General features: G+C 44.1%; 1 protein-coding gene across 2 annotated transcripts; it reads left to right on the forward strand.

Annotated features, from left to right (window-relative positions):
- The first annotated feature begins 200 nt into the window (after window positions 1-200).
- On the forward strand, window positions 201-21,813 carry papss1 (3'-phosphoadenosine 5'-phosphosulfate synthase 1). 2 transcript variants are annotated; one of them, XM_071407667.1, is made up of 12 exons: window positions 202-425; window positions 1,131-1,245; window positions 1,776-2,011; window positions 2,282-2,420; window positions 3,718-3,836; window positions 4,144-4,257; window positions 4,454-4,565; window positions 6,897-7,102; window positions 11,347-11,482; window positions 11,677-11,945; window positions 15,355-15,584; window positions 20,122-21,813. In XM_071407667.1, the coding sequence occupies exons 1-12, from the start codon at window positions 363-365 to the stop codon at window positions 20,261-20,263; spliced, it is 1,881 nt and encodes a 626-aa protein (XP_071263768.1). In that variant the 5' UTR covers window positions 202-362; the 3' UTR covers window positions 20,264-21,813. The 2 variants fall into 2 exon arrangements, with proteins under 2 accessions (XP_071263769.1, XP_071263768.1); XM_071407668.1 differs by lacking the exons at window positions 15,355-15,584; window positions 20,122-21,813 and adding an exon at window positions 12,309-12,512 and having other exon boundaries at window positions 201-425.
- The last annotated feature ends 776 nt before the right edge of the window (window positions 21,814-22,589 follow it).

Below are 22,589 nucleotides of genomic sequence, written 5' to 3' on the forward strand. Positions count from 1 at the left end.
TGAATATGTGTTTTATCCAATGTGCATTCCGTATTTATCTCCGCGATGCACACCACAGGTAATTAATAACTGGTCCAGGATATGTTATGTAATCTAGCTATGTCATCCATAGATGTCATCACGGTGTCGTTTGAGACCTGCGCGGATAAAACTGATTCCAAATCAGTTTTCAAAGAACAGACAGTTCACCAGCCGATATACATCACTTCCGATTCTGATGACGTTGGTCGTCCTCCTCGGTTCCTGTTTGAGGTTCCTCCATTCAAAGAGATAACTGTCCGTAAAAAGATAACGCGTTAGTAATTGATTTAGTAGGTCGCATATACCGTAACCGGTGACGAAAGCTTTCATTATAGACCGTTATGGAGACTTCCGGAAACTCTCACAAGAAACCGAAGCTGAGCAACGCGTCCAGCGAGAATTGGGTGAGTTGTTGTATTCGTTCCTACCCCGACGACCGCTGCCACGTCAACAATATGCTGCTGAACTATCAATGTTGTCTCTTGTTACTGCAATTTCTGTTCCCAGTAAAACATTTACTGCTATAATTAAATGATGCAATACTTTCTTAGCTGCGCGGAGTGGCCGTGCTCCTATGATTGGAGAAATGCAACTAGTTAGCTTCTTAGTCTTGCCACCAAATGCCAGACAGACAGCCATTTGTAGCAAGCTATAGCTTGCACGACATTCCAAGAGCAAGCTGTTCTGCCTATATAGTAACTGCAGTTAGCTAGCTAACTATAAGATCCTGTATCTGCTGCAAAATGATCTGTCGTCATCATGATGACCCGTGGCCCTTGATGTACATTTGTGTGTGACTCAAAATGTTTCTTGCTAATCTACTCAGCAGGAGCCTAGTGACAGAGCACATGCATTGGAATGTAGGCCTATGTCACCTTACTGTACATTAGGTGCAAACCAGTCCTTCAACGTTTTTGTCATAATATTGCTGATGACCTTTTGCTTCATGAGTAAGAAATGTGCCTGTCCTGGACTCTGTGCAAGTCAGTGTGACTTCTGTATGTTGCAAAGTCACAGTCAGTGTTAGCTGCAAATGCAAAGGAACAAATGGGACTAAGTCAGTGTAATTTGATATGAAACTAAAGGACAGAACAATATTGTGATTGCAGGGAATGCAGAGGGCGACTAATGTGACCTACCAGGCTCACCATGTCAGCAGGAACAAGCGTGGTCAGGTGGTGGGGACGAGAGGGGGCTTCCGTGGATGCACTGTCTGGCTCACAGGTATACAGAAGAACTAAAGTTCAGTTCGCCTGGTCCCAGATCTGTTTGGGCTGTGTTGTCAACTCCTAGGGTCATTGGTTGTTGTGAGACTGACCATAGGAGTTGGCAAGACCACACAAACAGATCTGGGACCAGGCTATCGTCAGTTACAGTCTTCAAAGAAATACAAATGTTTTATTAAGCCTTTCTTTCAGTCACTTTATATTCACTCACGCTAACTCACCATTGAACAAGATTTACTGATGTATTTAGGTTTTAAGTACTACCAAAAGACAGTATTAGCATTCAATCAACAGTAGCATTTCTAAAGAATGCATCACATTCATCCACGCTCTGCCTTCAATTCTAATATTGTCAGGCACCATTTGTTATCATGGCTTCAAAGCTAATATTGACGGCCACCATTTGTCATTCATTCAATGCTAATATTGACGCAATGCTAAAATGGGGTATAGCTAGTTGGCTACACTCAATACTAATATTGACCAACCACCATCAACACCTATTCCTTGCCACTCTCTCCCACCCAGGTCTGTCTGGGGCTGGGAAGACCACGGTGAGCATGGCCCTGGAGGAGTACCTGGTGTGCCACGGCATCCCCTGCTACTCGCTGGATGGAGACAACATCCGCCAGGGCTTAAACAAGAACCTGGGCTTCAGCCCTGAGGACCGCGAGGAGAACGTCAGGCGTATAGCCGAGGTGGCCCGCCTGTTCGCCGACGCAGGGCTCGTTTGCATCGCCAGCTTCATCTCTCCCTACGGACGGGTGAGTGAGGGGGGATGGGGGGAACAAGTGAGAGAAAGAGGAGAGGAAGGTAGAGACAGAATAGAAGGGGATATAGGAAGACAGAGGGGAAGAGGTGACAAGTCATGAGAAAGGGAAGATGAAAGAGAGCAAAAAGAAAGATGGAGAGAGTTAATATGCTGCTACTTGTGTTTTGCCTGTAATTCATCATCATACCATTGTCAGGAGTACACCATCATCATACCATTGTCAGGAGTTAACTATCCCGTTGTTTGTCTCCCCATCGTCCAGGATCGTGTGAACGCCAGGAAGATCCACGAGGCTGCAGGCTTGCCCTTCTTCGAGGTGTTTGTGGACGCGCCGCTTGACGTGTGTGAACAGAGAGACGTCAAGGGCCTCTACAAGAGAGCCAGGGCTGGAGAGATCAGAGGTAAGGCAAGATAAATAACACATGCTTATACATATAGGCAATTTACCATAACTCTTATAGCATTAGTAAGTATGAAAACGTAGAAGAGAGAAGTCTCTAGAGAAAGTATGTGAAGTGAATTGGTTTTGACCAGCAGGAACATGAGATCTCATGTCTTTGGCTGTTGTTACCAGAGGAAGTGCTGTGTCGTTTATCGCTTAGTGAAACAGTGAGTCACAAGCTAAGGAAGCTGCTGGGACAAGATCTTCATCTAGTCTAGTGCACCATGCTGAGCTCGGAGTTCAAGTTCATTTGTCATATGCACAGTATCCACATGGTGTGCACAGTATCATCCACATGGTGTGCACAGTATCATCCACATGGTGTGCACAGTATCATCCACATGGTGTGCACAGTATCATCCACATGGTGTGCACAGTATCATCCACATGGTGTGCACAGTATCATCCACATGGTGTGCACAGTATCATCCACATGGGGTGTGCACAGTATCATCCACATGGGGTGTGCACAGTATCATCCACATGGGGTGTGCACAGTATCATCCACATGGGGTGTGCACAGTATCATCCACATGGGGTGTGCACAGTATCATCCACATGGGGTGTGCACAGTATCATCCACATGGTGTGCACAGTATCATCCACATGGTGTGCACAGTCCAATGAAATGCTTACTTGCAGGTTCCTTCATGCTAAGCTCTGAGCTGTAGGCATGAGACGATATACTGTGAAGCCTAGTTGACCAGTTGGACAGCTTAAGACATGATCTACCAGGTGTCATATGTCAGGTAGTAGAGTGACTAATTGAATGGGGGGATGGGGTGGGATTCAGCCCTGTTCCAGTGCGTCCTCAGACCACACTATTAAGAATCTTGTCTCTTCAAGTCACGCCAAGCTGGATAATAAGCTGTGTGAACCATGTTTTTAAAAAGCCTGTCTAGATTTCAGTTAATTTGTGTGACTTGTGCAGTGCTTCCATCCGGCGGTACTGGGGCCCCTGGGGTTACTTGGTCTATCCATAGGGGTACTTGAGAAGACTCTGTTCAAATGCACATGAGGGGGTACTTCAGGGGTACTCTGGGAAGAGCACAATTAAGTTGGTGATACAATAACTGATGACGTTTGTGAGCCACTGACTCAGTGGATAGATATTACCTTCCCTGCAACTTTAATGAAGTCACAACCTTTCTGCAAATTACATATTGTTTCATATTCAGCTATTGTTATTCGTGCCAATTGAGAGACTGATTTATCTATTCTATGAATGAATTGTGACTGTTTTCTCCATGTGTCAGGTTTCACTGGGATAGACTCGGAGTATGAGAAACCAGAGGCCCCAGAGCTGGTGCTGAAGACTGACACCTGCAGTGTCAACGAGTCTATACAGCAGCTCATTGACCTGCTACATGAGAAGGTGAGAGAAACAACCTCCTCTTTTATCCATCCATTCATCCATCCATTGATGACGTTTGATATAAACAGATTAATTGAAACCTGTAACATGGAATCATGCTGTCACATTTAATTTCCACCACTAGAGGGCAGTGTCGTCACACTTTCAGATTGGGATTCACATTTCCAAAATACTAACGCCTCACAGCTGTATAACCCCCACTTTCACACCCCTGAATTCTTATCCAACGCGATCAACCTCTTGGATGTTCTCGTTTTGCCATAATGTTTTGTGCATTTTCACTGGTATAATGAATGAATATTTGTAGGATATAGTGCCGGTGGATGCTTCCTATGAAGTGAAGGAGCTGTACGTAGTAGAGAACAAGTTGGACCTGGCCAAGACGGATGCTGAAACACTACCTGCTGTGCAGATTGGAAAGGTAACCGTTCTCATCAAATACCATTTTTACTAACACCTACTGGTATTTTCTGAGAGTCTACGGGGGATGGATAGATTCTAAAGGCCTATGTGAAAGTGATAAGGGAACATTTCTGAAAGTGTGATCCATGTTCGACCACACTTTGAATGCTGTTGAATCGTTATTTGCGTGCTGATTGACCGCTGTTTGACCACAGGTGGACATGCAGTGGGTTCAGGTGCTTGCTGAGGGCTGGGCCACCCCTCTGAACGGCTTCATGAGGGAGAGGGAGTTCCTGCAGTGTCTCCACTTTGACTGTCTGCTGGACGGTAAGACGGCATCATGGCCCTTTCTCAATAATCTTTCCTTGATCCCTGATGTTTTCCTCTTGTCCTCTCCTTAAAATGTCTGCCTTAGAGTCCTTTCCTTGCCTACTTCTCAATGTCTGCCTTTCTTAATCCTCTCCTCACTTCTCACTGACATTTTGAGAAGGAGGTGCAGTGATAAATACAGGTGTATTTCTCTGTGAAGTCAAATAAATTGATGGATGTTATGGTCTATAATGACCACTAGAGGGAGATGAAAGCTCTCAAAAGGACATGTTCAGATCAAATCAAATGTTATTTGTCACATGGCCAATACAACAGTGAAATGACTTACAAGCCCTTAACCAACAATGCAGTTTTAAGAAAAATAAGTGTTAAGTTAAAAATAACAAATAGTTAAAGAGCAGCAGTAAAATAACAATAGCGAGGCTTTATACAGGGGGTACCGGTACAGAGTCAATGTGCGGGGGCACCGGTGTCGAGGTGATTGAGGTAATATGTACATGCAGGTAGTTGGAACTTTACAAGTGGTCTTGATTAGCTCATCATTACTTCAACATGATCGAATACATGAGTTATTATAGTTCATCAAAAGTCAGATTTTTAGATGAAAGAATCAGAGGGATAATCTTACCATGCTATTGTGTTGAGTCATCGTGATCCTTCTACACTTCAGGCTCAAGACTTTTAATTCTCTGGAAACAAATAGAACCGGTACCTTTTGAGTTGGGCTGAAGGAACGCTGCGGGGCCCAGTCTTGGTATTGGTGAAATTGTGTAATTACACCAATTTCCTACACAGCGTTTGAATTTCCAAAAAAGAGTCAATTTGCTTTTATTGCCGACATAACACTGACCCTTAAGGCGACGTGTGTGATGTGTTGCCAATACATACTGGCACACAAACACACACACGCAGCATAAAAATGTGTTAAACAACAGAAATGATAACCAAGCCAGTGTTTCATTAGCTGTCTGATATCACAGGTGTTCCTTACAGCAACAACTCTCTCTTCTTCACAGCACCAACAAGTCATTTTTGGATCAGGTCTTGTTTGGTTTTTCTTTAGATATAGTTTCAATATGTTTTGAACCAGAGCTAATGGTGACCCTATGCTGCGGCAAATAAACGGAACTGGGCCTGTGTACTTGGTAGAGAACGCTGAATGACGTGTCCATGTGCAATGCCCTCACTCGGGTTTCTCTTGTTTGTCCTAGCGAGGGAAATGTGAGCGGAGGAAAAGGATGAAGCCTCAATATTGATTGCCTCCACAAACTATAATTTGTCTATTTCCACTTCCTTCTAGGGATTTTATAGTGGATGACCCTTACAGAGCTGGAGGAGCTTCTGTTCCACACAATCGCAACTGAACCAAACGTGACTGGATAGAATTCAGATCATTTGTTCATTTAAATAACACTTTCACTTAAGGTTGCAAAATTCTGCTAACTTTCCCAAAACTCCCTGGTTTTCCATAAATTCTGGTGGGAAGATTCCTGGAATTACGAGGAAATAAGCAGGAAATATGGGAATCCTCCAAACAGGATTTCTGGTAAACCAGGGAATTTTGAGGAAGTTACCGGAATTTTCCAACACTACTCACTTCATTGTAATCCGTCCCTGATTTGGAGTCCCAGTTAGTAGGATTGACAAGGACACCAGCATTCCCCTGGTAGATGACTGTGTTATGTGTTTGTGCCAGCTCCTTGTTTGGCATGGGCCAGGCTGGGACAGCAGGCATGTGTGTGTTCACGTGTCTTATTGAAAGCAGCTGTGTGTGCTAACTCTGTGACAGAGGACGAAGGAGTGGTGGCGGGGTGGTTGGCAGCAATGGCATCCCATCCAGCAACACACCATCTGATCCAATAGGATGTGAAAAGCGTGCTGGTCATGTTGGTTTAATCAAGGTGTAGGGCTGAATGAATCTGCCAACATCATGTCAACACAGGGCCTCTCTCTTTTCTCTCTCCATTTCTTTTTCTCTTTTTTATTTTCTTTCTTTCTGCGAGGGTCAGAAACCACCTGAATGCACAAGACTGGATGGTGTTTGTTCCCTAATCACCTCGTATATCTTAAATGTCTAAATATTCCCTGGCATAGTGTGCAGTAGAGAGGCTGTACTTGAAGTTATCGTAAGAGAGACAGTTAAAGTGACGCTGCAGTTTTGCTGATGGGGCTGTCTGGTTTCTGACTTATCAACTTCCTCTGTCAGCAGTCTGACGTTGATTTATTCTGTGTCTCAAAGCACTAACATGGCCACCTTCCATGTCTCCTTTCCTTTATTCAACCTCTGACCCCCTCAATGAACCCACCTGTTCCCCTCCCGTCCCCTAGGTGGCGTCATCAACCTGTCTGTGCCGGTGGTGTTGCCGGTGTCGGGGGCGGACAAGGAGCGTCTGGACGGCGTCACGGCCATGGCCCTGGTGTACGAGGGCCGCCGTGTGGCCATCCTCCGCAACCCCGAGTTCTACGAGCACCGCAAGGAGGAGCGCTGCGCCCGCCAGTGGGGCACTACCTGCAAGGACCACCCCTACATCAAGGTCAGTGGTTAGTTCCAGAGACCCCTACCACATAGACAGGCAGGGCAGCCACGGTCCGGTCCACTGCACCGCGAGGGGTGTTGTGCCCGCAAAAGCTGTCAACATTGAAAACTGTTGCGTAACACTCCTACATCAAGGTCAGTGGTTAGTTCCAGAGACCCTATCACATAAACGAGCAGGGGGGCTACGGACCGTTACACTGCGCAGCAAGGGGTGTCTTGACTTTCCGACGAAAGCTGTCACTATTTAAAACTGTCATGTAACATGTCAAAACGACGATGTTTGTTTTCCTATGAGTGTTTCTTATCTTTGTTTGGCTCAAACCGGTGCTCGTGACGGCTTCAGGTGACAGTTTATGTGATGTGACAGGGAGGAAGGAGCCTTGGAGTTCTCACACCTCCTTCCACCACGTTTATTATCATACACCCATACCTTCTGTTACGGCTACACAGTCTCCAGAGCTGTTTAGAATGTCCCACTGATAGTTATGATGAAATGGAACCCTGGTGATAATGCTGAACAATGCAGGCATGGCCCCTGAGATGGTTACCCTTAACGTGCTGTTTGATAAACACCCTCCCCATATCCAACCAACTCTCCCCTTGGCCTTGTACACACACACACACACACACACACACACACACACACACACATTCGTTCTAATAGAAGACAGATCCTAGGTGACCCTTTTCCTCAGTGCTGCTTATGGAAGGACTGAATAAGGTGGAGTAGTGTTGTAAAGGAAGGAGCTGCTGCTCTCCTTCCCCTGTCAGAAGTGCTTGTGTAATCGCTCCATCGCCCTCGGACCGCCCTCAATTGGCACATGTGTTTTATTTGGAGCGCAGTCTCTCTCGGCCCCCTCTCTCCATCTGGCCCCTTCAAACTGCCTTTTATTTACACAGGGCTTTTAGTAAAGCTGTCCTGTACTTGGAGCTGGCCCTGCTGAACACGTTACCCCTCGCCAGCAGCCACCCACCTCATCCATTCCAAATATACCTGAGCAACAATGGTTTCCATCTGTCTGATCTGGACTGTTATTATATCAGTGGGCGCTCAGGTAGACTTCATGGCGTCCTGAAATGATCCCACCCCCCTGCTTTAAAAAAACTACAGGCGCCAGCCAGCCGTGGCGAGAGTTCAGACCTGGGAAAGCTGTATCGCACACACAAGTTCAGTCACACACACTCCGTCACAGGACTGGAGATCTATAACCGGGGAGGACAATTGTGAAATTGCATTTTTGAAACCCTATCTTCAAGACTGATGGTGGCAGGAGCCGGGCTAGGGTTATTTTTGCTTTCTGTCTCGGGACAATTTGGGCTCCCATTGTTATTATGGATTAGTGTGGGTTTGCACACACACACACACACACACACACACACACACACACACACACACACACACACACACACACACACACACACACACACACAGGGAGCTGGAGTAGTGCTGTACTGTCTGCAGCTCAACTCAGTGTGATGATTTTAAACCCACTGAACAGACACACTAACACCACGGTGGCTCATTCTAAACCCACTGAACAGACACACTAACACCACGGTGGCTCATTCTAAACCCACTGAACAGACACACTAACACCACGGTGGCTCATTCTAAACCCACTGAACAGACACACTAACACCACGGTGGCTCATTCTAAAGCCACTGAACAGACACACTAACACCACAGTGGCTCATTCTAAAGCCCTGCCCTGTTGACTCATTGGCTGGGTGAGAAGCTGTGAATTTGCATCTCCTGTTTCACTCAAAATGCCCTTCAATTCAACAACGTTGAACAGTCAACACTATCTTCAGCGTCTCTGTTATCCATTCTGGGTTGGTGTTCAGTTGTAGGCACTGTCAGTTTACCAAGAAAGCAGCGTGGTTGGCTGTCCATCAGCTACCCATAATCCTCTAGTGCGTCTGTGTCTGGCGGCTCTGGCCCTGCTGCATGCAATGCATGCTGGGTAGTGGGTTCTCCCAGACCTGTCACTCACTCTGTTTCTCCAGCGGTGCTATCCTGTCTCCGCTATGTGTGTGTCCAGCTTGCTATGATTAAGGTGTCACTCGTTTAACACACACACACACACACACTTTAACTCCCTGCGCTGTAGCCGATCCGTCAACACACCCCTCGCAGGCGGCAGCCCCTCATCCCGTCTCCGTCTCTCTCTGAGACTAGGGATAACCTGCTCCGTATTACGTCGCGGTCAATCCACGTTTCCTGTTTACTCCTGGCCGGGCCGCCAGGGAGACGGAAACTACAGCATGCTGAATTGTTTAATTTAGCAGGAGTCCCCTTATATCTAAAACACAGTGTGTGTATTATCGTGTAAATGCAGCTTTGGGTTACCCCTGAGCTAACATTCTACTATCATTTTCCATCTTAATGTTTAAAAGATCTACTGTGTGTTTGGGATTTGAATTGAAGCCGTTTTCCTCAGATAGGTCTTTCATGTCTCCGCCTCAAGTGAGGGTTATTCGTCTGCCACTGATCTGGAGCCAGTAGATCAGACTAGTTGGATCAAGTGGAATGAAAGGCACCTCTTCACACCGTGACACTGAACTCCATCCATCCTTCCTCTCTGGCTTATTGATGATAACAACACGAGGGCAGAGTTTTAGCAGCTTCGGTTCTCTCTGTGTTCTATTGAACACTGAAGATGTATGCAGTGTATATAATCTTGTGGATAATACATACTCCATCTCTGTTGTGAAAGACGTCCCACTACAACTTACAAAGACTTGGGCCAAATGCACTACCAACGTCTGTCAAACAGTCAGTGCTACTGTGGAATCCTCCTCAGAATATAAATTATAGTCTGTGAAATCTAAGACTCAGCCCCCATACAGTTACATCCATAGGAACCCACCCCCTTTAAATCCAAACCATTACATGCTACTGTGACCATTTATATATGGGACATCAGAACTGCTCACTAGTAGGCTGGTATTGTTTTCTAACTTCAACTCCTTGAGTAATATTGAATAGCCATCTCCATAAGACACATTAGTGTATATGCTTCTGGACCCCCTGGTCCTGCCATAGTCTATCCATAGTCCTGATGCTTTAATGGCTTTAGTACCTACGCTGCAGAGTGTACTCCATAAAGAGCCCAGTGGTTACAGCACAGGCACCAGTAGTAAATGCCCAGAAAGGCAGACCAAGAGTTATAGCCTGAAACAAAGCTGGCTTTGCCTGGGTTTAGCAGTACTTTGGGGACATTAGAACAACCTTGTAAGGGGAAAAATCGCTTCAATGCGGTCCATGAGCTCATCATGGATGGTGTCTCATTGTGGATTACATTACACGTCATATTTTTGTTGTTTTCGCTAAAGTCGAGAGTTGTTTTCGCTAAAGTCGAGAGAGATGCGGTCAAAGGAATAAAGCGAAGGGGACACATCATTCTTACTGGGTTCCAATTTGTAGGAGTCAACTTTTTTAGATGTTGTATTTAAAGTTGTCTGGGAGCTGTTATTGATTTATCCATAATCCCGCCCCTCTTTCAGCAGTTGCCAGACTGGGGAGGTTTACTGTTTGAAACAGTCCTTGATGGCTGTCATAACTGCAGTATGAACATGGTAGAGGAGTTAGAGAAGCCACTTGTTTAGCATCAATTTCAAATGAATCCATAGCCACAGGCTCTTCATGTACCTCTGACAGGATTGGAGAGTTATAAGCAATATGGTCATTACTGCACCTCTCTCTTCTTTGATAGGCTGAAATGTTCACCATATTGCTTACACCTATCCAGTCTTTTCAGATCTGCACAATACCCGGGTTGAAATAAGTTCTGGTAAAAAGGTCATTGAAATGTCCTGGGAAAATATTTTTAGAAAAGTGGGAACCCTGGAAAATATATGGGTCACGGTGAAGTGGGTGCAGTATTGTATGATGCTAATGGTCAGAGTGTTGTCTCTCTGTCTGGTCCAGATGCTAATGGTCAGAGTGTTGTCTCTCTGTCTGGTCCAGATGCTAATGGTCAGAGTGTTGTCTCTCTGTCTGGTCCAGATGCTAATGGTCAGAGTGTTGTCTCTCTGTCTGGTCCAGATGCTAATGGTCAGAGTGTTGTCTCTCTGTCTGGTCCAGATGCTAATGGTCAGAGTGTTGTCTCTGTCTGGTCCAGATGCTAATGGTCAGAGTGTTGTCTCTCTGTCTGGTCCAGATGCTAATGGTCAGAGTGTTGTCTCTCTGTCTGGTCCAGATGCTAATGGTCAGAGTGTTGTCTCTCTGTCTGGTCCAGATGGTGATGGAGAGTGGAGACTGGCTGGTAGGAGGAGACCTGCAGGTCCTGGACAAGATCAGCTGGAACGACGGCCTGGACCAGTACAGACTCACCCCCACTGAGCTCAAACACAAGTTCAAGGAGATGAATGCAGGTAACGGTAGAGAGAGTTACATCTCTCTCTCTCTTTCTTGCTCTCTGTTTAAGAAAACCAGGAAGTGTCAATAAAGATGCAGCATCTAAATCAGTGTTTCTCTGACCTCTTTCTCTCTGTTTAAGAAAACCAGGAAGTGTCAATGAAGATGCAGCATCTAAATCAGTGTTTCTCTGACCTCTTTCTCCCTCCAGACGCGGTGTTTGCCTTCCAGCTGCGTAACCCGGTGCACAACGGCCACGCCCTCCTCATGCAGGACACCCACAAGCGTCTGATCGAACGGGGCTACCGCCGGCCCGTCCTGCTGCTGCACCCGCTGGGCGGCTGGACCAAGGACGACGACGTGCCGTTGGAGTGGCGCATGAAGCAGCACGCCGCCGTGCTGGACGAGGGCGTGCTGAAACCCGAAAACACCATCGTGGCCATCTTCCCGTCGCCCATGATGTACGCCGGCCCCACTGAGGTAAGCTTAGCAGTAACCTGACCATAGAACGGGCGTCCCTATTCAAGTCAATGGTTGAAATAATGGGAGGACTGGCAGCCAAGTCCGTTCTATGGATTCTATTTCTATGGACCTGACAAAGTCTGTAACACAAGGCAAAGTAATGAGTACACTTCAAGAACTGGAAGCTACTTAAATTGCCTGACTGTCACTGTGATGTAATATGATGGGACGGTCCACACGTGACTTATGAAATCAGCTTAATCTAACATGGATGGCAATTTACATTCAGATTTAGAAAGTTCAATATAATCTCTGTCACTTTGTACTTGATGCCTGTCTAGCTGTTTGAAGTCTCCTGCTGTCCTTTAATCATGTCGTCAGGGTTATGGGGAGACGATCATTGGGACCAGACTGAGCTCTGTTCTGTTCTGGGGAACACGATGCAGCCTGAAAAGGCCCATCATCTGTCTGTGTGATCTTACAGCCTGACATCAAATGCACCACAAAAGCATCCTCATTGTTAAAAGTAGAACCAACCCGTTTCTGCTTTTTTGGAGCCTTCTGAGAATAAAGGTTTTAATGTAAGTCCATTGTCCTCCAAGAGTTGCTGCTTGTTCTCTGTCATTTCTGCACCTTTGTTGGATAGCGAGGTAGTGGTAGTGATCCCTTCTCTTCAGATGGACTTCACCCATAAAATAATAAAATACTTCTTCACCCTGAAATAATACAACAGGCTTAAGATCAGTCCAGGTCCATACATTTTAGGAGAATATGAATGATTTTCCGGCCTCATCTAACACCCTATGAAATGTTATGTGCGTTTGACTACATATGTTATATTCCCATCCATCACAAGTCAAGTTTATTTGTCATACAGGGCCTTCAGAAAGTCTTCATACCTCTTGACTTATTCCAAATGTTTATGTTCCAGCCTGAATTCAAAATGGATTAAATATATTTTTTTCTCACCAATCTACACACAATACTCCATGATGACAAAGCAAAAATGTGTTTTTTGACATTTTTGCAAATGTATTAATTAAATGCAGAAATACCTCATTAACATAAGTATTCGAACCCCTGAGTCAATACATGTTAGAATCACCTTTGGCAGTGATTAAAGCTGTGAGTCTTTCTGGGTAATTCTCTAAGAGCTTTACATATTTGCCCATTATTTTGTTCAAAATTCTTCAAGCTCTGTCAAATTGGTTGTTGATCATTGCTTGACAACCGTTTTCAAGTCTTCCCACAGATTTTCAAGCAGATTTAAATTCAAAACTGTAACTCGGCCACTCCGGAACATTCACTGTCTTCTTGGTAAGCAAGTCCAGTGTAGATTTGGCCTTGTGTTTTAGGTTATTGTCCTGCTGAAAGGTAATTAATCAGCCAGTGTCTGGTGGAAAGCAGACTGAACCAGGTTTTCCTCTGTAGTTAGATCCATTAGGTTTATCCCCAGTCCTTAACGATTACAAGCGTAACCATAACATGATGCAGCTACTACTATGCTTGAAAATATAGAGTGTGGCACTCTGTTATGTGTTGTCTTGGATGTGCTCCAAACATATTCAGGACAAATGATTTGCTTTGCCACATTTTTTGCAGTATTTCTTTAGTGCCTTGTTGCAAACAGGATGCATGTTTTGGAATATTTTTATTCTGTACAGCTTCCTTTTCACTGTCAATTAGGTAAGTATTGTGGAGTAACTACAATGTTGTTGAACCATCCTCAGTCTTCTATCACAGCCATTAAACTCTGAGTCCCCATTGGCCTCATGGTGAAATCCCTGAGCGGTTTCTGAGTTATGAAGGACGCTTCTATCTTTGTAGTGACTGAGTGTATTGATACACCATTCAAAGTGTCATTAATATCTTCACCATGCTCAAAGGGATATTCAATGTCTGCTTTTTCTATTTTTACCCATCTACCAATTGGTGCCCTTCCCTGGTCTTTGTGGTTGAATCTGTGTTTGAAATTCACTGCTTGACTCAGGGACATTACAATTATCTCTGTGTGGTGTACAGAGATGAGTCATTAAAAATCATGTTAAACACTTTCACACAGTGAGTCTATGCAACTTATGTGATATTTTCACTCCTGAACGTATTTAGGCTTGCCGTAACAAGCTGAATACTTATTGACCTAAGACATTTCAGCTTTTCATTTATTAGTTAGTAAAATAAAAAAACACATTTCGACTTTGATATTATGGGTTATTGTGTGTGTGTAGGCCAGTGACACAATCTCTATTTAATACATTTTAAATTCAGGTTATAACAACAAAATGTGGAAAAAGTCAAGGGGTGTGAATACTTTCTGAAGGCACTTAATGCACAGGATACACACGGTACACAGTACAATGACATGCGTACTTACAGGTTCCCTATCCACGATGCCACATGAGGTTAAGAGGAGGCAAGTTAAGAATAATACAAAATAAAACGTTTAGTACATTTAGCAGGAATATAAATACAGGGAAGGCACAGTAGGATATGTACACATGTGCCGGGGAGGGGCATAAAAATAGAATGGCTGCCAGGTTGGAGGGAGTGGGTTCACATGGCCCTGAGTGTCCATCTTAAGACTCGCTTCCAACCTGGCAACCAGCTAACAAAACAATGCGCTCCATCCCTCCCTCTCCAGACTGCCTACAGAGTTTAACTTTCGTTTTTTTCTTCTCCTAACTCCCTTTGTTCTCTCATCAAGGCCTTTTAGTTTAAGACTGGCGTTTTAAGGTTGAAGACTTCCAATTTTAAAAGTAGGATGGGAGCGTATGGGTGGTTAAATAGTAGGATAGGCCAGAAGAATGAAGTCTTGTTTTCTTTAGTCATTTGAAACTTCCACTCAAGAGCTCAGTTTATTGTTGTTTCTGTAATGTGTTGTAAAACCGGATTCTCGCATGTCGGCGGTGGGCGCTACGTTCGGGGGGATTTGAGCACTCCTGTCCAAACGTCATTACCGTAATTGGCTGTTTATTATTGAAGAAAGTGCTTTGTAATGTAATTATAGGGGGCTTGCTTCCACGTCCATCGGCGGTAGCAGCGAGAGCAATGTCCACTCGTATTTAGGGTAATTGTGCTCCACCGTACGTGATTACGAATCAGTCAAGGTAATCAAGTGCTGTTTTTCCCTTCCCATTGGTCTCACCACAACGTGCTTGTTGTGCCATGGCTACCTTGTTTCTCCAACCCACTGAAAGAGCTGCCCAACCACTTCCCCTTCTCCTGGCTTCCCAGTAAAACATTCTAAACGTTCTCATTCTCTGAGTGACCAGAGGGGTTTTTCCCATTGTAAATGCTAAAAGGTAGAATTGGCGCTAAATCAGAATTACCAGCTAGTATTTTTTCCCATTGGAAATGCCAACATTTAGCGTTGACATTTAGTTTTGAGTAACTAAAACAATTTTTCTTTTTTACCATAAAACCACAGGTGCAGTGGCACTGCCGAGCGCGAATGGTGGCCGGCGCCAACTTCTACATCGTGGGTCGCGACCCGGCGGGCATGCCCCACCCAGCCACGGGCAAGGACCTGTACGAGCCAACCCATGGGGCTAAAGTCCTCACCATGGCGCCTGGACTCATCACCCTGGAAATTGTACCCTTCAAGGTGGCCGCCTACAACAAAGCCAAGAGGGCCATGGACTTCTACGACCCCAAGAAGTAAGCCCTGTCACACATCGTTTGTTTTCCAGTCTCCGTCCTATCTCTTTATTGTATATTTTTAGGGGGTAGATCAGCTTTATATTGTAGAAAGAGTATCTCCTTATTGTGTGTTGTCTGTCTGCCATTTTGTGTTTGCGTGAAGGACAGGATGATTAATCCCAGTGGAATTTTTACATTTGTATTTATTTAACCTGAACTAGGCAAGTCAGTTAAGAACAAATTCTTATTTACAATGACGGCCTAAAAACAGTGGGTTAACTGCCTTGTTCAGGGGCAGAACGACAGAGTTTTACCTTGTCAGCTCAGGGATTGGTTCTAGCAACCTTTCGGTTACTGGCCCAACGCTCTGACCACTAGGCTACCTGCTGCCCCATAATGAGTGTCTTTATAAACAAATCTCTATTCTTAAGGTTCGAAGAATGTAATCGGTGGATGTCACTCGTAATACCAGTGTTCTTCAACGACGGATGTAATGAAGTCCAAATGTTACTTTCTTGGAGGTTTTAAGATGTTTCTAAGTCAGCATCATGATGATGAGTCCTGGTCATACAGGTCATGGTGACCTTTCTCAACCAATCAGAATTAGTCAACCATTTAGTCACACTTTTACCTAGATATCAAAATACTAGCAACGTGTATATTCTGCCATACAGTCTGGACGTGGGTAAGTAGGGTGTGTTCATGAGGACATACAACATAAAAACGTTTTGCAACGGAAAACAAATGAGCGGTTCTTTTTTTTTTTTTTTCATCTGTGGCAGGAATGTTGTTCCACAGCCTGTAAACATTATCATGCCTAACTCCAATAACCCAAATTGATCATTCATTAAGCTTCTCCACTGAAACCTCCCATGTGTTTTTCTTCCTTATCTACGGCAAATGGCAAAGCCAAGAATAACAGGAACTTCTTTGCTTTCTTATGCTCTTTACAAAGTTTTGTGGCTTTCTCAGAGCTTTTGAAGTCGCTCGGAAATCACCGAGAACTGCTATTAATTAAAGTCTGTAAAAAGTCTGTATACGGATACTGCAGCCGATGACTAACACACAAATCGTGCAATCTCTGTGTGCTATGGGCTTTAATACCGTCCACGCTATCACTTTATAGCCATGTTTGGCTTAGAATGTCATGACTGAAAACTGATCTGACTGATTAAAGGAATATGATTACTTAAGTAGGAACTGATTGATCAGAAGGTGGAGTACACCCTTTTTTTCCATGGCGCATGTTTTGATATCAGAATAAATTGAGTTGACAAGATAAATATAGTATTTGTATATCGGGGGGGAATACCACAATCGCCAGGAGAACTAGTCTGAAAGGAAATATTTCCCCACACCTAGTTAGGTTTCACCTAGGCATGGGATTCAGAAATGGAGCACAGAGAGTTTTCCTTCCTGGATTGAAAGCAGGAGAATTGCTTGACAATAAGAGCCACAACTGACAAGGCTGTTTATATTCTATGTATAATCTGGATTTCCATACCAGTAGTCAAGTATGTTGATAAAGGCTCACTCCAAAACCATTTGGTATGTCATAAAGGAACAATCAATGAGTATTTCTCTATCAACTTGTCTTCTACTTCGAGTGGCTGAACTATCCATTATCCAGTGTTTTTGGACTAGTTTTACAGTTGGATAAGACCGTTTGGATAGCACTAAATCTTCCTGCTAAAGCGTGAGATAATTCTGCAGTGTGACTCAGTGGAAATGTAAGAGTAATGGGACAAAGGTCTAGTCACCACTACTAGAATTCCCCTTGTGTCCTTCTCAACAAGCCCCCTTAAGAACTGCCGAGTCAGCAGTCTGACTTGTCAAGAAACCTCACCCCGTTATATTCTACTCCTTCCAGCAAAGTAATTGTCCGTTTTCTGACTGTCATAATAACATTATATAACAGGCGACTTCATTTCAGCTCAATTGTGTTGTTTTTATTAATATGAAACCTGAAGACCCGAAAAGAGCTACGCCAGAACATTTCAAAGCCGCGCTGACTAGCTCTTTCTGACCGTATCAGTGCTAGGCTAGCAGCTAGGGAGAGCTGAGAGAAAGAGGGTAAACGCTAAATCACAATTTCAAAGGCTCTGGTTGGCGCCTTGTGAAATTTATGGCATTCCGTCTGTTCTCGACCACTCCTTGTGCACATTGTGCCGGCCGGCGCTGCCAAATGTGAGAGGAATATAGATGCTAGGCCTAATTGCCAACGATCGCCCTTAAAGTCTGCCTCTATAGTGTAATGGCTAAAATCAGCGCAAGCTGTTTCTCATTTAACCGCATATTAAGTGTTCCTCCGAGTTTGGAGTTTGTGCACTTTCTCTCCCCCCCCCTCGCTCTCTCTCTCTCTCTGTGTGTGTGTGTCTCTGTCTCTCTGTGTGTCTATCTCTCTCTCTCTCTGCCCTGTCATTTCCACCTATTGTAATGAATACAAGTCCTCCACTATCAGAGTTCATCAAAGTATTTCATCAAAGTTTTAGGACCAGAACACATTCAGCGTAGTATACAGTAGAACAGGTTCACTGGATGGCAATTCTAGAATGTTTATTTCTTCCCAGCCAGACTGCAAGTGTTAGCCCCATGGCCCGAGCTATAAATCTGATTAGAAAATAGGACAATCTGATAAAAAGGTGTGATTATCCAGTACAAAAGTCACTAATGTATGGGGAGAATACAGTAATTTATGGGGAGAATACAGTAGTAGATGTGTTCAACAGTGGGTTTGCATTACGGAGGTCAGGAGGAAGGTGATCCCATTACTGCCTATGGAGATGGAGAAACGGGAGCTGACTCGTTGGCACACCTGGAGTGTCAGACATACACGATCTGGGTACTGCCCCCTGGCTGTCAGTCTGGTCTGCATTGTACTGCAGGCTCAGGACTCACTGTTGGGCAGAGGACAATAACATGAGGATAACTTAGCAGTACTAGGGGAGGAATTAGGGAGTTTATTTAATTGATCTATTCAGTTGATTTGAACAGGGACCATGTACTACAAAAACACACCAGGACACTTGAGAAATGATACGTTGTACCAGATTTAGCAAACAGCTGATTTACATCTGCAAGTGGGTTCAATGAATAGATAACCCAGAACCCACAGAGTCCTTAAGAATGCTGCAGCTGTACATAGTCCATCTGTAAATAGCCCACCCAATCTACCTACCTCATCCCCATATTGTTTTTATTTACTTTGCTGCTCTTTTGCACACCAGTATCACTACTTACACACCATCATCTGATCATCATCATCTGCTCATCTATCACTACAGTGTTAATCTGCTAAATTGTAATTACTTTGCTACTATGGCCTATTTATTGCTATACCTCCTCATGCCATTTGCACACACTGTATATAGACTTTCTTTTTTTTCTATTGTGTTATTGACTGCACACTTGTTTATTCCATGTGTAACTCTGTGTTGTTGTTTCTGTCGCACTGCTTTGCTTTATCTTGGCCAGGTCGCAGTTGTAAATGAGAACTTGTTCTCAACTAGCTTACCTGGTTAAATAAAGGTGAAATTAAAAAATGAGATTCATTGACTAATTTAAAGTCCAATTCAAGAATGGAGGGTAAAAAGTGAAATTTTCTGAATGAAAAAGAACCCCAAACCAACCCTTAATTGTCTGCGGGCTTCAATATATAGTTTCAGGAGTGAGGTAGACGGGAGAGGACACTGGCAGAACATGTGGAGCTGGAGTTTACATCATACTAGGACTCTGCTGGTCAGGAATCCATGATAAGGTTTAATGTGTGGAAACGTCGTGGCTCTTGCTGCGGCGCTAACAGTACAAATCCGTACAAGACGCTCCGCTGCGCACATCAGTCCACACGACCGCAAACCGCTGAGAAACGAAACCACATTTGACAAATGTGATTATTATGAGGAAAGTGCATTGTAACGGTGGCGAGAGAAGGAATGTGCTTGAATGTTACCCCCTTTGTCTAAATGAAGGAATCTACAGTAGTATCTAATGAATCTAATCATTGTCAAATTTAATTTATCCCCTACTTGTGTGTGGCGGAGTCATGGAAGATTGTATTTAGACTAGTCTGTTTTTTACAGGAATTTTCTCATTTTGGTTTGAGACTAATTAGCTGTGTTTAGACATTTTTTTTGCCCGTGTTTATTTTTGAACCAGTTGTTTAAACTGAGAAGTCTAACAGACGGTTTGAATTTGATGGTGAAGGTCTGACGTTTAGGTTGCGCTCTTTCTTTTTTTTGCCGCTGGCTTGATGCAACTTCTCTATGTACTGCTGTTTCATGGGTCTGAGGTTCTTTTGATATACCAAGTCCCTTAGCGTAAGGGGGCTCGAGTGCGTGTTTACTTCAATTACTGAAATACATGGCCTTTTTTTCAAGCATATGAAGTGCATTTTGTGAAGTTCCCTCAAAGAACTCTTCCTAAAGTGTCCTTGAATTTAGTTGGTCATGCCATTAAGTTAGAAGATCGTTCCTCACTTACCAAAAAAACATTTCAGGGTCAGGCTGTTGAAATGAGACGGTACCTTCTACATTTGTTTTCCTTCATTTTTTTTCAGCCATCAAGACTATGACTTCATCTCAGGGACACGGATGCGTAAGATGGCTCGCGAAGGACAGAACCCGCCGGAAGGCTTCATGGCCCCCAAAGCCTGGGCTGTACTGGTGGAGTACTATCAGTCCCTGGAGAAGGCTACCTAAGGTCAAATGTGGTCAAAGGTCAAAATGGGGAACATCAGGGTCGTATTCATTAGGGGACACCATAGCAAAACTTTTTCAAACGTTTCTCACCAAGAAAAACGAAAACAAGCGGTTGTCATTGGACAAGTCCAGATAGTCCAGTCCCTCCCTGCTTCAGTCTGTTTCCCTCTGTTTGGTGCCTAATGAATACGACACAGCTATCTCCTCTAAAACAGTTAAAAGATTAATACGAGGACCACTCAACAGCTATAGCTATCGTTCCTTCCCTGCGCTGTGGCTCGTCTCCAGATGTCCCTCTCCAACCTCCAACGCACACACCTCTCTTCTCTCCTCTCCTCTATTCTCCCCTTCTCCTGTATTCTCTCCTCTACTTTCCTCTCTCCTCTCTCTCGTTCTGCTGCTACTGCCACTGGGCTTCAGTCTTACCACACTGAGTATGTACTTTATTTAAACTCACCATTAGAAATTGGTTTCTCTAATTGTGCAACTATCAGTATTTTTAAATGTGTTTTAAACTGGAAGTGGGTTCAAATGTTCATTTTAAAAGGTGTGAAGAGGCAAAGATTGTCTTTTTTAGAGAATGATGCAAAAAGGTTCCTCATTATGTAACAAGATGTGGTTTAGTTGAGGATGAATACATGTAGGAAGTCAATGCCCCTCTTGGTGATGTTTCCTAGAACTCTGACCGTGTCCATGGCTAACGTGATCATATTGATTCTTTTGAGTTGGGCTTTGTCCATTTGTCCCCATGCACACTTCACATAAGTTACTGGAAAGCGTAGACTAATTTAGTGATCTTAAAACAAGCCATTGCTGTGTAGCTGCAGTATGTGGGTAACTGTCATCTGAGGTTGTTGGCCTGACTGGAACTGTGGTTTGAATTGGAGTTTGAGGTCAAGTTGAGTGCCTTGTCTTTGTCAATCGTTCTCACACAGAGACATTGCATTCCCGCACACACACACACACACACACACCTGTTCATTCTCCCACTTGCCTCTGTTAGGTTAAAGCGGTCCAATAGATCCAGGAACCGATCTGCAAAGCAGATGAGACCGGAACTAATGACTAAACCTTTAGAAATACTTCCTGTTTTACCATCAGCTTTATTTCTCCATACTGATAAATGATGTGTTATCTTTTTACTTTGATGTAGCATGTAGTGAAGTGTTTACCACCTATGACTGTTTTAGGGAACTATCTGTATTTATGCTTTTAGTTGATGTTTATCACACAGGAGGTTGGTGGCATCTTACTTGGGGAGGACAGGCTGGTGGTAGTGACTGGAGCAGGATAGGTGGAATGGTATTCCATTTGTTCTGTTCCAGCCATTATTATGAGCTGTCCTCCCCTCAGCAGCCCCCTGTGGTCTGTCACTATATATTTTTTAGTTTGTTAGCTTGTTTTAATATTCTTTGTACTGAGTTATAATATTTTCCATTTGGTTACTACTGTACAAACATGGGTCTGCTCTGCCAGTATGGCCGGAAGAAAAGATAGCGGTTTATATATTATTGTCCATGTTCTCCAATAAACCATTTTTAGCAAATGGATACATTTTGTATTTTCATTTTTTATTGGTTAGCCACAGGCCACGATAGCTACATATAAATAAAATGGTTCCAGACTCTCAAATATACTGTGTCATCAAAGAATTCATGTTTAACTCAGAACAAAATCTAATTTGCTTCAAAAAGAACTACCATTGATGAGCTTTTACTGACTTAAACCAGAGTAGGTGATCTCATTCCCAATGTATACCGTTAAAATACCCTGCCATCTCCCATCAGGCACATATAGTGCTGACGTATGTGTGACAACCTGTAATGTTTCAACTGGTCCTGTTGTACGTCTCAGTGCCTCACGTCCACACGTTTTAAATAGGAATTTCCATTCGTTTTTAATATTCTCAGACCCGGTACATTGTGCTCACTGCTCAATCACGGTAAAGAACCCCCTCATGCTCCATCTCTCTCCTTCTGTCTCTCCCTCCGTCTCTGTTTCTGTCACACACGCCCACACACGCCGTCCCAGCTCCCAGCTGTGGCCCAGATGTGTGGGCCCTGTGAAAGTGGAACACACAGGGTTAATGCATGGCCTTAAGTCGCCCCTCTCAGACAGGAGGACCCTGGATATTCCATCTAATCCACCTCATGGAGACCTCCGTAACCAAAAGACCTGCCTGCCAGCAGTCATTTTTCTACACCACGTTGCCAGACCTTGTTCAATCTCAAATGGTAATCAAGCTCGGACCTCGATACCTCTTCAAAGGGAGTGCTGTTGTTTTTTTAGCTGTAAATGAAGGAATGCTGTAGGGATTGGGAAGCTT

Source organism: Salvelinus alpinus, chromosome 6, assembly GCF_045679555.1.
Source record: "Salvelinus alpinus chromosome 6, SLU_Salpinus.1, whole genome shotgun sequence".
Classification (NCBI taxonomy): domain Eukaryota; kingdom Metazoa; phylum Chordata; class Actinopteri; order Salmoniformes; family Salmonidae; genus Salvelinus; species Salvelinus alpinus.

What these genes read in the sequence shown, in the direction of transcription:
- papss1 (XM_071407667.1), top strand. Translation starts at nt 363, where the DNA reads ATGGAGACTTCCGGAAACTCTCACAAGAAACCGAAGCTGAGCAACGCG. An exon ending in CTTTGACTGTCTGCTGGACG is followed by an intron (nt 4,566 to 6,896) that starts GTAAGACGGCAT and finishes CCCGTCCCCTAG; the next exon opens with GTGGCGTCATCAACCTGTCT. An exon ending in GTTCAAGGAGATGAATGCAG is followed by an intron (nt 11,483 to 11,676) that starts GTAACGGTAGAG and finishes TTCTCCCTCCAG; the next exon opens with ACGCGGTGTTTGCCTTCCAG.